Genomic DNA, 16,686 nt, shown 5'->3' on the forward strand with positions numbered 1-16,686 from the left:
TGTCGTAAGTATTCCAAATTAGACACAAGTGTGTCTGGTTGAGACTGAATATGCAGCTCACCCTCACAGAAATGTAATTAAATGTCAGTGTCTTAGGCATCATGAAAACCAGCTTTTAATTTGGCCAATTTCAGGAACAACAATGTCTCAGCCACCCCATTAGCATGGGTAACAAAGAATATTTGTAGCATCACCAGGTTTCAATAACTAAATCCCTAGACCTTTGTCAGCAGTTTCCAACTTGTGCAAGCTGATACAATAAACCAGAAATGCAGTGGCATCTGTTTCCAGGACAATGGACCTCTGTGTGTTTGAATATGAGTGCATACACTGTCGAACAATTCATCTGAGGATGACTCTAACTGGCTTCTACAGCCCACTGTCATTCATTTATTTATTAAACAGATGGACAAAGTGACTCTTTTGCGCACTTCCCCTATCTCTGGAGAGAAATACAGGTCACTCAGTGAAACTCACTGAAGTACTCTTTTATTCCAAATGCAGGACCAGGTCAGCCAAATAACACATGCATAACATTGTTTTGGTCATTTTTCTATCTCTACATTATAGATATTTAATACATAAATGACTCCAGCTATACAAATATAAAAATATGTGAGGCTTCATTTACAACCATATGTACACTGACTTCATTAACTTAAGTGAAATTATTAATTCTTTTATCTATTTACATACTATTAAACTGAATTCAATAGTACATTATATCCTATATCTAAATCACATTGCATGAAAAAGCAAAACTATACCAATCTGGTAGTGTACACTCGTTTGCTGCGTGGAAATTAAGTTTAAAAAAAAAAATTGCACCTCAGCTTTTGATAAACATTGGGACTTGACAAAACTGCACATGTAACTGTTCGCCTTAATAATCAGGAGTTATTGTGAAAAGTTTAAAAAAAGGAAAAAAACATGCAAACACTTGTTTTCTTTACTGTTAACTGACTGTAATTCATCACTGACTTTCAATTACATCATAATCAATGATAAATAACACTGAAAAGTTGGAGTAGGTGATTTTGTTTTTGTTCCAGATGGAGAATTTTAGTGTACACAAGGTGAACAACAGCCCTTTTCAGACATGGGATATATGTAACATTGCTAGCTTCATGAATTTGTTTAAGTCAGAGGGTTCTGTCATTCAGATGTAGGTCCATTTTACATAAATGTTCTCATGGCTTCACTCAAAGCACTGAAGGAAGGAGACTGTCCTCATGTGATATATACGTAGTAAAATCTTTAAAACTTTCTGTCTGTAATCAGCTCTCATTTAATAAATATATATATGTCTGCCAGGTCGATTTGTAGTCATGGGAATACATCCACATCCACACATTTTTGTAAACAGATTAGACACTTTATAAACTGTAGCCTAAAAACTATAACAGGTCATTTGTCTAAAGTCTACAAGGTCATCATCCCTGTCTCCACGTTAAAGATAATTTATTGTAATTTAAAAACCAAGTGCCACAAAAATCTTGCAGCTAACTTACTGCAGGTATGTAATATGCTCAGAAGAAAGACTTCCATAAACAGCTGGAAGCAAACTAACTTGTTTACATTGCTTTTTAATAATGTTTTCTGAACAGGTCAGAATAGGTTAAAGTCATCATTCACAGTCTATCTTCAGTATGGTATGTTAAGATTATATATACATGAAGTCACTGGTCCATGAGGTATGCACTGACCAGCATTGGTGCTTAAATGTGGAAAATGCAGGATATTAAAACTTTTTCCGGTGTGTGGGGGCAAAGGTCAGTTTATTGTGTTTAAGTTTTTTAAAAAAGGAATGGGTTTGTGGCTTCCTTGAACAGAGTGAGACCATGAGACACCTACTGAGAACTGGTGTCTGATTTGCCAGTTACTGGCTTTTTAACTTCCAAAATAATCATGTCCGTTAGTGAGCTTAACAACTCAGAGCAGACACACATAATCCCTACTATTGTCCAAGCCAATCCATTAATATTACGGCATACTTTCAAACTTATCCAGTGCTTTGTAAGATTGGCACTGCTGAAGTAACATGTTCAGATGTTGCTCGATTAAAGGTAAGGAATGCATGTCTGAAAAGGGCTAAAAAGTTATATAATGAGCAAATGTCAAGATATTAAGAGATAATGCAGTTCTTGCTTTTTCTGCGTTTGCGGGTGTGTAACTGCCCACTACGGTTGGGTCCTCCCATTCCTGCGTTGTTATACTTGTGGACCAGCTCCTGGTTGCTGAGGTAGCGCAGCTGGATGGGCCTGGGTATCGGTTCACCCAAGAAGTAACCTTCATCCTCTGATTCTGAGGATGATGAGCAAGTGGAGCACCAGTCATCGTCATCATAATCATCCCAGGAGTACTGATTCAAGCCAGTGCGTCTGTTGGCCCCAGGGTTTTGTAGACTCAGGTCTGAAGTGGTCCTGGGGCACTGCCTGAAGAGTTGGGGCTGGTATCTTCCCCCTCCTCCTCTTCCACCAAACTGGTCCCTTGCACTCCTTGGTGGCGGGAAACAGTCATAATCCTCTCGGACATGTAGCTGTGGTCTTTCTTGAGGCCTTTGTCTTTGCTCTGCCACCAAGTGGAGAGCGTTTTCTGAACGAGAACGACGGGATCTCCGAGAGCGGTGATGGTGGTGCCTACGCCTCTGTGGAGTCTCTTCTGGGGCATCTATCCGGATACTGGCTCCCCTTCCTCCACCTCCACCACCACCTCCACCCACCCTGCGCTCACTAATGGGAGGCAAGCGTGAAGCGTTGGCGTTGCTCACCAAACTAAGCCCATCTTCCTCCTGAAAGGTGAAGCCAGGTGGTAAACGAGTAATGCCCATACCCATGCCAGAAGGGTCACAGTACTGCATCTGGTATTGAGTGGGTCTGCGAGGGTTCATTTCCATATAGGACTGACCAGCAGTGAGACTGTGAATAGACTCAGAGCTGTGAAACTGCCCTGAGGAGTTGAGGGTGTCCACATGACTTTTCTCAGACACATTCATTCCAGAGTCTTTGCTCAGGTCCGGCATAGAGAACCGTGAAAGGTGCTCCTGACGCTTTCCCCCAGCATCTGAGTTGCCTGTAAGGAAACAGAGTAGAATTTGGAGAAATGACTGCCTTTTACTCACTGTCACTTTAGCTTGAGGAAACATCTTAATATGCAACAACATGCAAACACACCAAACAGAAACTGTAAGTCAAACCAAGATCTAGTGAGTACTACTACCACACCAACCTGTAGCATTGGAGAGAGCCAGAGACTCCATGGATCCTCTTGGGGTCTGCTCTAACGGGGTCAGTTGCTCTGTCAAGTTAAGTGCATTTATTGGATTCCTGCTCCTTGCTGTTTGTTGGGTAGTTGCTGAAGGCCCCGCATCTCTGTCCCTCTGAAAACCGTGCAAACTAATCGAACGCTTGTCTGAGGAGAAGCCATTGTGTTTTTGAGTGCAGTGGGACACCTCAGTGAAGCTCTTTTGGGTCCTCAGTTTGGATGGATAGTACTCTTCTGGAGCTTGCTGTTGGAACCACGTCTCATTCAGAGAGTGGCCTTTCATGGCTGAAATAGGCGGTCGCTTTAAACCTCCATTCTCCTGGATCCTGTAATCCTGCTGTTGATTATTCTGTCCAGAGCAGGTGGGGTTATAGACACTTCTGACATTGCACTGGCTAAGAAGCTGGAGAGGTGTGGGATTAGCAGTTGGATCAGATTGGGATTCATAAGTGTAACCATCGCCTGCTTGCTCCTGGTTCTGCCAGGAAGGTGGCTCACGAGTCAAACTGGGTGTTTGGCTGGACAGACTCAGAAGATCCATTTGTAAAGATAGTGGGTCCACTTCCCCTGAACATCTTTCAGTCTGCACCCCGCCTCCCCCTCCATTCTTTGCTGTTTTAGAGCTGCGTCTGGACTCTCTAGTGGAGCGAGCACTTTGAAAGGCCGAATCAGAAGAGTCGGAGCCATTAGGCTCTTCCCCTAGACTGCATGAGCGGGAGCAGAAGATCTGACCTTGCTTGGGCAGGAAAGGCCGACCCAGCAGAGAGCGTTTACAGCGTGCACAGCAGAAGCAGCCTTCTGTAGCATGCCAGTGCTGCCCGTCATACGTCATCTGGCCTTGATCAATACCTGCAGGAAAGATAAACACATAAATGACAGATACTCATACACATGTATTCAAAGGGCATAACATTTAAAAATTTAATTTAAACCAGCTGTGTTGTGTAAAATTGCAGCATACTGCAAGTAGCTTATACAGTAAGAAAATGGAAAATTGAGCTAGAGGCGGCAACTTTGCTGTGTTTCAGGGTAAACTCATTATGACGCTCGCCCAGCATTGTATAAACACATAGCATTTTGAGAATGTTTCCAGTTGTTGCAGGGGAAAAGAAAACCAGCTATTTGCTAATGACTGCCATCTGGATTGAGAGTGCTTTCTGGTGGTTTTCATTTGTAATCAGTTTTATTTTTGAGGCCAAATACTTTTCTGTATCCTGTCTGACTAATAATTACAGCGCAAATCTGTAGAGAAATATGTGCCAAAAATCACACCTGGGCATCCTGTCCTGGGAAACACACACGTACGTGTGCAGTTACACATGCATGCACATGAGCACAAACTCGAAGACAGAAAAATTGCTTATAGGAATGTTTCCAGCTGAAAAATCCCCCATTTTCTTCTCTCGCTGGGGTTGTCTCTACACTTATCTGGCACTTTATGCCTTTATAAACTTAAAAAAAACAAAAATAGCAACCAAAAACTGGCCCATAATTTGAAAAGTCACGTGATAGTCATCCCTTTGCCCTATGTTGAGTTCCACACTGCATGATGTATATTGTATACAGTTCTGTGCTTTGTAAAGGTAAGTCTGTGGTGTTCAGTTTTGCACCCCTGCCACAAATATTCTGAACTTTATTCCATGAAAAAATGCTGAAAACAAGACCACAGTCATGCTACTGTAACTCTTTTCTTCTCTGTGCAAACTTGCATCTGAATCCTCTTATATATAAATTATGTATTTGGAACTTTAATAACCTTTCAGCAACCAATTCTTTGCATGAGCTTCTAGTCATTAATGCAGTCCATATGAACAGTGATGGAAACAATAGAGGGAAGTGATGGATGATGGGGAGTGAGGCAGCATACCAATATGTTCCCCGCAGGAATCGCAGTACTCTGCATACAGGGACTCGAAGCAGGAACAGCAGTAGGGCCGTCCCTCCTTCATGATGTAACGCTGACCCCCCAGCACCGTCTCGCACTCAAAACAGCAAAAGTGCTTCATATGCCAGTGACGGCCCTCTGCCTCGGTGCACTCATCTGCAAAGATGATCTAAGAACAAAGACATAAGAAAGAGTATCGTTTATTGAAAGTCCATAGAGATAAAACCTCAGTTGGGTTATTACTGCGTGCTGAATGACAGGACAAAGACTGCTTGCCCTCCCACTCCATACCATTTTCTCCTCTGCAGCTTGGCGCTCTTAGATCATTCTTTGTCGCCAGTTCGTGTAGGAGGCTAATGTGTGTGAGGAACTGAAATCTTGGTGGTGCATTTGCTTTTAATTACGCTGCTGTTAAACCGCTGGGATGCATTTAAGTGCCAAAAGAGTCCTTGTCCCCATTTGCAGAGTAAGAGTCGGCGTTAATGGGCTGGGAGATCAGGATATTGAAACTCAACCCCTTTAAACTGGATAAACCTCAGCAGACATTAAACTGTGACGGAGTGTGCTGTGAACTCGTAAGCGTCGTATGACAGCAATTTGGTGTGTATATAGGCATGTGTAAGTGCAGAGTGCATGTGTGTAAACACTATAAATAGCCCTGCTGGCACAGTTACAGGCACAGCTTGTCCAAGGGGGTGACGTGTACCTATTAAGACATGACCATCCGCGTGTAGCCTTGTGTGTCTGCGTGTGATGTGCGTTTACCTCATCGCAGGCAGTGCAGCGTGGCTTCAGCCTCTCGGCGTGGTGCCGGCCGCAGTAGATCTTTCCATCCTGGTAGAAATAAATGAGGTCCACCAACAGCTCGTTGCACATGCTGCACACGAAGCACGCAGGGTGCCAACACACACCGTGACCTGCCCGGGATGCGAACACAGCGATGTCTCCGCCGTTTATCTGGCCTCCACACTAAACAGAAAATGAAATGAAACAACTGAATGATTGCTGGGTTTATTTGTCACAATTTACCAGCTTTCTCTTACTGCACTGTTTCGTTTCTTATTTAAAAAGTGTCTAAACCTCAAAGTACAGAATTGAGTGAAACGCTTCTTTGATACAATAATGTAAAATCTTTGCATGTGAAAAAAAAAAAAAAAAAAAAACACCCCGTGAGACTCATGTGTCATGATCCAGCAAGAAGTCACATGGCTCAAATTAGTTTTTCAAAGCATAAGGAAAGCTGAAAGTCCATGCCTGCAGAGCTTTTTTTTTTTTTTTAAATGAGCAGACAGGCCAGCATCCTGATTTGTTGTATGGCATCACTGATTGCTTAATGTAAAGTAATTCCTGTTAAAACGGTTCATTGGAAACAGGACATAAGACAGTCTAATCCAATTTGCTCCATTTAGAGGGATGGAATTACAATCTAATCTGACAGGAAGTGAAAAACTGTAAAATTGTTTTAAATCTGGGATGAAGTCCATTTATTGGACCTTTAGTCAAACTTACTGGAGCATCAGAGGATAAGGGCCGCAATTCCTACCACTGTCATCATCACTTAATATCACCCGTTACTTAATTGATAATACAATTGATAGATTGGTCTACAAAAAGTTACAGTCAAGTAATACATATACTAAAGCAGAAGTTAATAGCTGTAAATTGGTTGTTCTGTCCAATCAATGGCTGGAAAAGACAGTTTAGCCTCACAAAAGACACCAGAAACCATTCTGTTAACTGAAAATGTTTCACGGATTAAACAGTCACATCAGCGCTACAGAAGATGCAACAAATAAAGAGATTTCCATGAACTTAAAGTCCACCTTCTATTGGATCTCTAATAAGGTCAGGCTAGTGCTGATACCAATCGAACATGCCGGATCAGTAAATCTCTGTCTGTAACACAATTATGCAAGTCGAAAAGGCTGCGAGCACAAAGGTGTGTTCTGGAGGTGGGAACCAGAGAGATAAAGAATTTGAAGGGCTGGTGGAGGACACTGGTGGGACAAACGATAGATTTATTAACGGAGAGATATGTAGGGAAGATTAAAAAAAGTGTGATAGAGGCATGGAGGTGTACAATCAGAGAAGACGGGAAGATAAACGAGCAGCAGCACCAGTAAGACGAGAGGAAAGGTCAGGCAGGCAAAGCAGATTTAGAGGGGTGGGAAGGTGGAGACGGAGGTAGAGTTGCAATCAGGTTATCTAACTGGCACAAAGCCTAGAGCTGCAAGAAACCAAAGAGAGGGGGGGAGAATTCAATCAATACAAACTCTCCCAACAATCCACTCCCTCGTGTGTGTGTGTGTGTGTGTGTGTGTGTGTGTGTGTGTGTGTGTGTGTGTGTGTGTGTGTGTGTGTGTGTGTGTGTCTGCTAACTGGATAAGAAACACGAGCTATAAAGCAGCTGTACACCCGGAGCACCAGCACAGCACTGAGTATCTCCACCTTGTTTGAGCTTGTTGTAAATAAAATGACAAATGGCCAGTGGATGCATTAAGTGTGTGTGTTTATTGTTAAATGGGAATTCCATTCAGCTCCAAACTTCCATTATATAAGAGTACAAACACTAAGCATCTAGAGAATTTAGAGCAGTCTAACTCAACTATAATGAACTCAGCTGTATTTCAGAATTTTTATAGTTGGTGAGGCATAAAAAAAAGAAAATAAAGTGCGGGCACCATACCCACACACATCACTTTAAGAGTTTGAAGTGAGACAAGGTCACAATAGTAATTTAACTGCATCTCCCTCATTTATATACGTCAACATTAAACCCTGCTGACATGCCAGCAGGTCGTTCCATATGTCTGCCACATCACTCACTTCTGTCACTTCTCTGTCCACATAGAAATGACATTTATAAAAAAAATAAATCAATAAATAACACGGAGGTCAAATGTATATTTTATGCTTTCGACATTTCTTTCAGCTACCTGTTCGCAGATCGCCCCCATCATCGTCACGGGGAGTGGGCGGACGTTGCCCCGACCCAGGTTTTCGCGCTTCCGCTGGTTACTGAAGAGCTTCAGCTCTCGCTTCTCCTCATCATCCAGACTGTTACAGTAGCGCACCTGGATGAAGATCACATGCCCATGAAACCACGAGAACATGAACTGGAGCGGTGACAGAAAATGGATGGATGGATGAATGAATACTACTTAAAGTGAATAGAAGTAGTTTTTTTTTAAGATTTCAATATCTGTATAATGTTTGCCAGGTCAGTGACTGATCCCAGAGTTGAATTAACTGTCATCATGTTTTTGTCATTGCTAAGAAGTGCTGATATTGTGCTCTGCTTTTGCTGGGTGCAAATTGTGAATCAGGATTAACCAGGAACCACGTCACCAAACGAATAACTGGCTCTCAGATCGCAGCTGACGAAACGACTGACCAATCAGATTAGTAGGTAGAATTAAGAACCCACCCACTACCTGACCACAAATTGGTTCTGTGAAGTCCCACTTAATAAAGTGAAAAGAAATAACAGCTCAGGCTGACTGTTAGCCTAAACTAAGGTGGGAAACAGAGCCGACCTTCACGGGGATCCTGTCTTTTAATCTCTTCAAACAAACTGTGGTAATAATTTATTCATGTAACCAACTTTAATAGGCAGCGATAAACACTTCCCTATCTCACCCATTAGGGAGACAGACTCCATTTTTAAAGCATCTGTCTTCTCCCCGCTCCCCCTCTTATCTCTGTATTGCCCTGAAGGAGGTGAGGTGATGGATGGATGGATGGATGGATGGATGGATGGTGGTGGGGGAGGGCATCTGTTTGGACTCACCTCATTGTCGTGGGGCGGGAGCTGATTGAGCAGCTGTTTGATCCTGTATTTCTCCCCTGGGCTGTTCACGTAGGGCACCTTGTCCTCAGGCAGGGAGCTGTAGTACTGATGAACCTGAGGGAGAGACGGAGAACATTTGGACTGAGGGGCTGTTTTCATTACCAGGTAAGTGCTCAAATATTCTGCAGTAAGTGACTTCTTTCTTTTGTTGTTGTACCATCTACAAAAACTGAGAAATTTCAGCCTTTATTTGATATTGTTTTGATTTTATCATTTCAGGGCTAAAAAGGTAAAACTGTGCAAGGACCAAAGTATCAAGATCTGCCACTGGGAGTCAGTCTCTCTCTCTCTCTCTCTCTCTCACACACACACACACACACACACACACACACACACACACACACACACACACACACACACACACACACACACACACTTTGATTTATGGCCCACCAGTAGAGACTTAATGGAACCCCACCTCTCCATCTCTGCACACTGACAAGGGAATGCATTACTGACCTGTCACAATTACACACACACACACACACACACACACACACACACACACACACACACACACACACACACACACACACACGAGAAAACGAAATAGTGTTCAACACGTATGCCCCCAGCAATGCAAGCGTGTGGCAGCAGATTAATGCTAATCTGGACATTTCAAATTACTTGGACATTCTTTACATCACCACAGCAGACAATGAGTGTCATTTCTGTGTTATTTATTACACTCTTTTTATTACACTGTAATGAGGGGGGGCTGGGGTATAACTGAGGTCAGGCAGTTATATATGAATGTGACTGGCGAGGGGGGCAAATGAAGAAAGCCACAGGGTTTTTAAAGAGAGGTTTGAGGATAGATGAAAAAGAGAGAACGGGTGAGAGGTGGAGGAGGAGACATGAGAGGGAAAAAGTTAAAAAGATGTGAGTGTAGAGGAAGATATCTTTGTGTACGGAGAGACGCAAAAATGGGCAAAATGTACACAGAGGACTTTATGAGAGAGACAGCATGTGTGATCGATGCTTGCTGACAAGATCACGTCTCTCTTGATGGCCTACAGGTCAGCTGAATGGATTTACCGACTAGCCTTGTCCTTGGCAATAACACAGTCTGCCACACAAAAACAGATTAACGCAGACGTGCATCAGTGTGTAAACACCCGAATCAAAACTGAGCAGCTTTCGAAAACTCTCTTTAAAGGTGCGGCATCACATCCAGCATCAAAGACGATCTTCATTTCCTTGAAATATCCACTTGTACAAGCGTATTTGTTACTGGGATGAATTTATAGCAGGAGACTCTTTGCTGTAAATGTAACCCAATTCCTTCTGCTCTGCTTTTGTTGGCTGTCTGCTTGCGTTGGCAATGGACATGAGATCTGTGCTCAGGAGCACAATTTAGGACGGGCATTGAGGGTGGGGTGGAATCTCTGGACAGTCCCGAAACGACCGACTGTGGTCAAGTGCCGATATATTACACAGCACTGACAAACAAAAAAGACAAACTCGTGATGCACGCACACACCCACTGTTAATGATAAATTACAAAACATGCTTCCAAGAACAGCAGGGTTACAATCTGGAGGTGAAAGGCACACTGCCCTGAGGAAAAGATCTAAAGAAAGATACACACACGTACACGCATGCATACGCACGACACACACAAATATTCCAGAGCGAGCTAGAAGAAGCAGCTTGCGATAATAACTGTAATCGAAAACAGACGGAAGTAAAGACAGGGCAGAATTTCAAACTGTACTGAAGGGAGTGTTTTTTAAGGCTGAAGCAAATGGTAGGACTTACAGATGAGTGACAAGAGAGATTGCTTCACACAGCTGGTTTCTATTGCTGTTAATGGCCAGGCAGGCAGGGGAAAAAGACACCACCAGGCACCAGTTCTGACATTCTCACAACAAGCCACTTTGCAGCGGTTAGTAGACACAGATATTATATAGCTGAGAAAATACTGGTAGCTATAGTCAAACACTGCGGAGGAAAAAAAGGGTGTTTTTACTGTGAAGAGAGAGGATTTAACAGCAGTTTTCATTCATTTCCCTCCTGTTCTCACGTCTTTGCTGACATGTGTGAATGCCCATGGTGCAAAACTGTGCCAAACACCGCTAACATATGACACCTAAACACAAAGCAGAAGTGATGTTTATAGGAATATTACTAGCTTTAAAGATACGTGATCATGATCCATGAAGTAATAGAATTTGGACAGCAGGGTGGCACTAAATTTAATTTTTAGAATCGCAGCCATCTATCGATGTCAAATTCAGCAAATATCAATCTCGCTGTGGTGCAACAAAGGTAAAGCGAGGAAGGTAATTCAAGTCATTAGTCCTCTTCATCCTCCAGGGACTATGGATTTTTACACATTTTCTGTCAAATACCCAACTAGCTTTTACATCCACTGACCCATCATTTACTCGTCCTTCACGGCTGCTGGCTGCAATCAAGTCAGAGGCTGATGGTTTTATTGTTCTTGATCTCAGATCGGAATGAGTCCAATTGCCCTCTGGTCTATTTTGGAAAAGGTCAAACTGCCCTCGCTTCTTTCTCTACCTGGCGCTTTTCTATTTAATTCATCTACTTCAAGGCTCTCGGCCCATGTTAGAACCTGACAGAGATACAAGTTTGCATGAAAAACCTAAAATTGAATTTCTATATAGACATGGCACATGGAATTGATGCCTAGCAGTTTCAATATTAGACTGCAGCTCTTACACATGAAGAAAACGCTTATCTCTCACAGACCACTGCTAGTTATCATTCTTGCCCTTGACAAACGGTAACTTGGCAACATCCAATAAATCTATTTTAAACGATGAAGAGGAGAGAGCGAGGCGACTAGCGAGGGAGGAAAATGGCCCAATAACATGTCAAACGCACAGAATAATGGCTCCATTTGTTGCTAAAGATTCTTTTGCCGTGTCTGCATTTCAGCACCCTGATAGTGGAAAGTAGAGCTGACGGCACTGTTTGGTTGACAGAAACAATCCCAAGTTATCCCTCAGACACACCTGACTGACCCCAGTCCTGCTTAGAAATGTCTCATTACAGAATAGCAGTACATCACTTGAGGCTGAACAGGAGACAGATATAGTTCTGCGGTTCAAAGCAGGAAGACTCTTGATCTGCAGTTTTTAACCTGAAGTTTTAGCTTTATGTCCACTCTCCTGAAAAAAGTCACACCGGGCCTCCACAGCTTGAATGATTTGTCATGTCAGGGTTGGAAGACAGAAACTGCTACAGCTTCTGGCACATTTCATGTGCTGCCTGCTGCTAGGTTAAAGCTAGAAGTGATTCAGTTTAACAGTCTAATATTCTTTCCATTCTGATGATCAAGTCAATCAAGTATTAAAAAAACAATCCTGAATCTCTTCTCTAGGCTGTTTAGCATTCTGGTCTTGCCATACTAATCAGCCCAGTCCTCTTTATTTCCTGAATGTTCCCGAGGTTATATTTTCACCAAATGAGAACCTAAGTGACTACGGAGTTGTAAGCATGATCCTGGAGAGGGATGAATAATAGCTGGTCTCAGTCCTTTGAGGTCGAAACAGTGTGCCAACAATGTACTGACCAGCTCAGCTCATCAACAAAATGAAACCGGCTTCAATAAACGTTGTTATTGTCTCATAAAGCTGGAAACCCTCCCACGTGTGCGCACCTGCAGTTAAGTGAAGTATTGTAATAGAGGATTTTCTGCACGGGTCCATTTTATGTGCTTATGTATTAACGCAGGCTTAGCTTTGTGGTTGTGAGGGCAATGTAACCTACTGTAAACATGTTTGCAGGGAGAAGGAATTGGAGATTAATTTAACTGCTGGAAGCACATAATCCTTGTTATCCATTAGCTGGGAGAAGGTGCAGTCAGCATGTAATATATGTCGACACATGGCGACATGCAGGTCTAAACGAATAGTTGGAATTTGTATTAGATTTCTGATTATTGTACTAAAAGTGTGTTATATATTTGAACTAACACCTGGCTGTGCATATCTCTGAAAGACTAAGCTTTAACCCATGATCATATTTTACAACACCAAGCCTTATCCTAGTTCACTGTATAAACTTACACTGCTCAACTGCCACTACCGTGTATGGTGAAATCGGAGCTTTTGAAAGGGCGCTGTAATGTGATCCCACGTCTTCCGTCATTTCATTCACGTTCAAGCTTTAATTAGCCTCTGTGTTGTATTCTCTACACTGGAGGAAACGAAAAAGCTGTGGATTCAAATGCTCAACAATTAATTTCTTACAAAAACTTCAGCTTCACATGATAAAAAAAAAATAGATGAAAGGATTGGACCGGTACACACAATTACACATATTTTACAAAAAAGGTGACAAGAGAAGTGATAAGATGGCGTTACTAACAAGACTGAAATGCTGGAAGACCGTGTGCTCCATAGCAGAATAAGACTAAACATACCTGTTCAGGTTTGAGACCCGGTGGAACCCAGGCGTACTCCTCCAAGGCACAGCCTGAGTCATCATCCGAGGTTGAGTTCCTCTGGAAGTCGTACATCAGTTTGGTGACCGTCTTCTCCATCTCTACGGGCATGGCTGTCACTGCATGCTCCTCACGACGACACTTACAGTGTACACAGATCTTCCTGCCGGTGACAAACAAACCCCCCCCCCCAATCTGTCAGTTCAATGTCACATGTGTGCTTACATGTGCAAATTAAGGACAGATATAATGGTCTAGGAAAAAAGCAATCGTCTAAATGGTAGCTTTAAAGTCTGGTTCATAGTTTGGGCAGTGTTGTGCATCTAAACCTCATGATATCCCTGATCATTATTAAACAAGTTCTGTGTTTGATAGAGTGATGTATAAAGAAGAACAAGAGGTCACATGGTGTGAGCCTCTAGCATCCATCATTAATAATCGAAAATAAACCATTAAAAAAAATCTTTTCTTTCAAAATTAGTCCAAGAAACACAAACTCGAAGTCTGTGAAACAACTTTTCCCCCTCCACAGGCACTCTTATTCATCTCAGTTGAAATGTCGAGGATTCCCACTGTGGGTTCCCCAGTAAAAGAGGGTGCCACAAATGCAATGCTCATCACTCGTCTGCGGTATGAAGATCTACTGTCAAGCGTGCCTTGGAAATAAGCCGAATACAGCCATCGACAGTGATGGAAAACAGCACTACACAAACACAATACACAGGCACTTTGCTATGTACAAGGTTAGCGAGAACCACTTGCAGATGCTTTGCGAGGACAGTGCCCCACCCCCATTAGCCAAAGGGATCCACCCATCTATAACAGGGAAAGCAATCTGTGTGAGAATTCCCACAGAAAACTTAGATGCAAGAGCAAGGTCAAATTAAGGCACTAGGGGGCCTATAATCATTTGAGCTGCTCTTTCCTATAATTTTCCTAACCCAAGTTAGAATATCGCCCCTTCATTTCCATAAAATAATTCATCACCAATCACAGTACCACTGTCTGATTTTAGCTTCAACACCAAATACAGCTCATTTAATCATTACAGGATTGAAATTAAGCTTATAAAGAATGATTCTGGGTTTGACTGCTCACCTGTCTTGTTGATTTAAAAGCCCATAACATCATTGCTGTTCATCAAAGTAAAGCTGTATTTTTGCAGACACCTCAGCTTGTAACTGTGCTACTATTAGAGTCAGCTGTGTATGAGATGGCTCAGAAAAGGATCGCAATATATGGGTTCAATACTTGAGTGCATGGGCCAAAATGAAAATGTAGCCCAACACTACCAGGTCTGCATTCTGATGCAAAGCATAGAGACAGTGCAACCATACAGATCGCCGTGTCCTTGACAGCTCTAAACCCTGCAAATAGAAACTGGGTGGGCAACGAGGTCACATCCCACTAACCCTTGCTGCCGCTCAGGCGGCCAAACCGGTGAGACAATCCCATTACCTTCTCAGAGGGATGCTGGCTTGTCTGAGAGACAGCCCTATGGAGGAGCTTAGGGGCAGTCAGGACACTGTAACACATCCTCAGCCATCCAAGGTGTCAGTCTATCCGAACAAATGAATGCAAAGTAGTCTGCAATATCTGGCTTCTTGTGAATCAGTTCTTGCAGTGTGATATATTCAGCGTGTAACTGCTCGATATTTCTTGCAGACTTAATTTTTAAACCTTACGGTACTTGTTGAACCTGTTCCCACTATAATGACTACTGAGCAATTAAGTCTGATTGGAATTTCAATCTAGGTACATGTGCAGAGTCAATCCTATTTTCAAACACTGCCACTGGATATGTCCGTAAGCCTTTCTTAACTTTGCTCTGTACTGTAGCTGTGGACTCTTGAGTCTGTTGAGCTCACCGATGGGTGATGGGTGCAGGGCTGCGAAGCTAAGACTCAGTCACAATAACAGTTGGCACTGTCCCAGCGTTTGTGTCAACTACCTGTTAACGTAAAGTGCTCTGAGCCAAACGGCTATAATGCTTCATCGTGTCTCTCCCTGAAAAAAAGCACTTCTTGTCCAAGGGTTTAGCCTTAGTTAACAAAGCTCAAAATCCAATTTGACTTAGCAGTGATTGATTTGAGTGATGAGATAGACAATGAAACACATGGAGCTCACTTTATTTAGTTCGAGCAAAAGGTCTTACTGGCATGCCACAACTAGCCACATGCCTGTAATATATGTATATATACACATAGCTGAAGATGGATGAGAGATTATTTAGCGACAGGCAGAAGCCTAAAAAGCTCATGCTTTGAGCTCCAGCTAAAGAAGGACCTCTAAACATCTGTTGTCATTGTGCAAGGGCAGCCACAGACTTCACACACTCACTACATAAATATTAAGAAAATGCCTGAAGTGGGCAAATATCCCTGTCATGAATATTGATGACCATGATAAACAGAACAGATGTAGATGAAGTCATCAATGAGCTGTCAAGCAGGCAGACTGGGAGAAGGGTGCTTAGCAAATCCCAGTCCCAAGAGGATGATGCCATAGCCGGAGGCAAAGCAGCTTGCCTCAGTACAGCCCAGCACTTTCACAGTTATTACTGATTTAAAGATGATTTGCTGGATGGGAACAGAATCTCATGAATCTATGAGAACATACACAATCACAATGAAAATGGTCAAAGCACAAGGTGGATCCACCACACGAGATAAAGCACATATGAACACTTAAAGGCAGGTATTTTGTCCCTGGGCTAAGAAGGATGAAACCTGAAAGAAAGCCTCTTCACACCACACCTTTCATGTGTCCACTCAGAAGGAGGTGACCCACATCTGTACAGATGTGGGTCAGAGAGACTTCAGAGAGACCTTCCTCCAAACACGTCCTGATTTTCTCAAATCAGAAAAAGCAGAGTCTGTAGACCTTGAGGGTCCGTTTCCCCTGCTTTCCCCATGATTTACATTCTTCATGGACATGCCTGGGATTTCCCCTCAACTGAAACGTAATCCCCGAGCTTCCCCGTGTAAGCTACATGAGTTCAATTAAATCAGATTTAGAAACTCTGGTAAAACAAGTCAAGCGCATCACTGACGCCTCATAAATGACTGAGATATAGGGAAGGAAGTAAAGAGGCTTGTTATTTTTTTCAAATGTGACTGGGCTTCTTTTTTTTGTCCCCTGGGAGAGCTGATATATCATTGGTCAATCGGAGTGAGGGTTTTATCAAGCCCATGGGGTGGTTGGGGTATGTTTGTGGTTCGCAATGATGTCAGTGGACAATGGTTCTTATTTCAAGTTAATTATAATCAT

The 16,686-nt window shown here is 42.7% G+C and overlaps 1 protein-coding gene across 3 annotated transcripts in view; it reads right to left on the reverse strand.

Moving 5' to 3' along the window:
- Positions 1-473: 473 nt before the first annotated feature.
- Positions 474-16,686, reverse strand: part of prickle2b (prickle homolog 2b) — an 86,600-nt gene continuing 70,387 nt past the window's right edge. For all 3 annotated transcript variants that reach the window (XM_026168628.1, XM_026168630.1, XM_026168629.1), the window contains 7 exons: positions 13,396-13,579; positions 8,940-9,053; positions 8,086-8,223; positions 5,915-6,118; positions 5,132-5,318; positions 3,229-4,113; positions 474-3,072 (listed from right to left, as the gene is read on the reverse strand). In XM_026168628.1, the coding sequence (XP_026024413.1) occupies positions 2,126-3,072; positions 3,229-4,113; positions 5,132-5,318; positions 5,915-6,118; positions 8,086-8,223; positions 8,940-9,053; positions 13,396-13,579 (2,659 nt within the window). In that variant the 3' untranslated portion in view covers positions 474-2,125. The remainder of the gene's footprint in view (positions 3,073-3,228; positions 4,114-5,131; positions 5,319-5,914; positions 6,119-8,085; positions 8,224-8,939; positions 9,054-13,395; positions 13,580-16,686) is intronic.

The sequence above is a fragment of the Astatotilapia calliptera genome, chromosome 5, assembly GCF_900246225.1.
Source record: "Astatotilapia calliptera chromosome 5, fAstCal1.2, whole genome shotgun sequence".
Lineage (NCBI taxonomy): Eukaryota > Metazoa > Chordata > Actinopteri > Cichliformes > Cichlidae > Astatotilapia > Astatotilapia calliptera.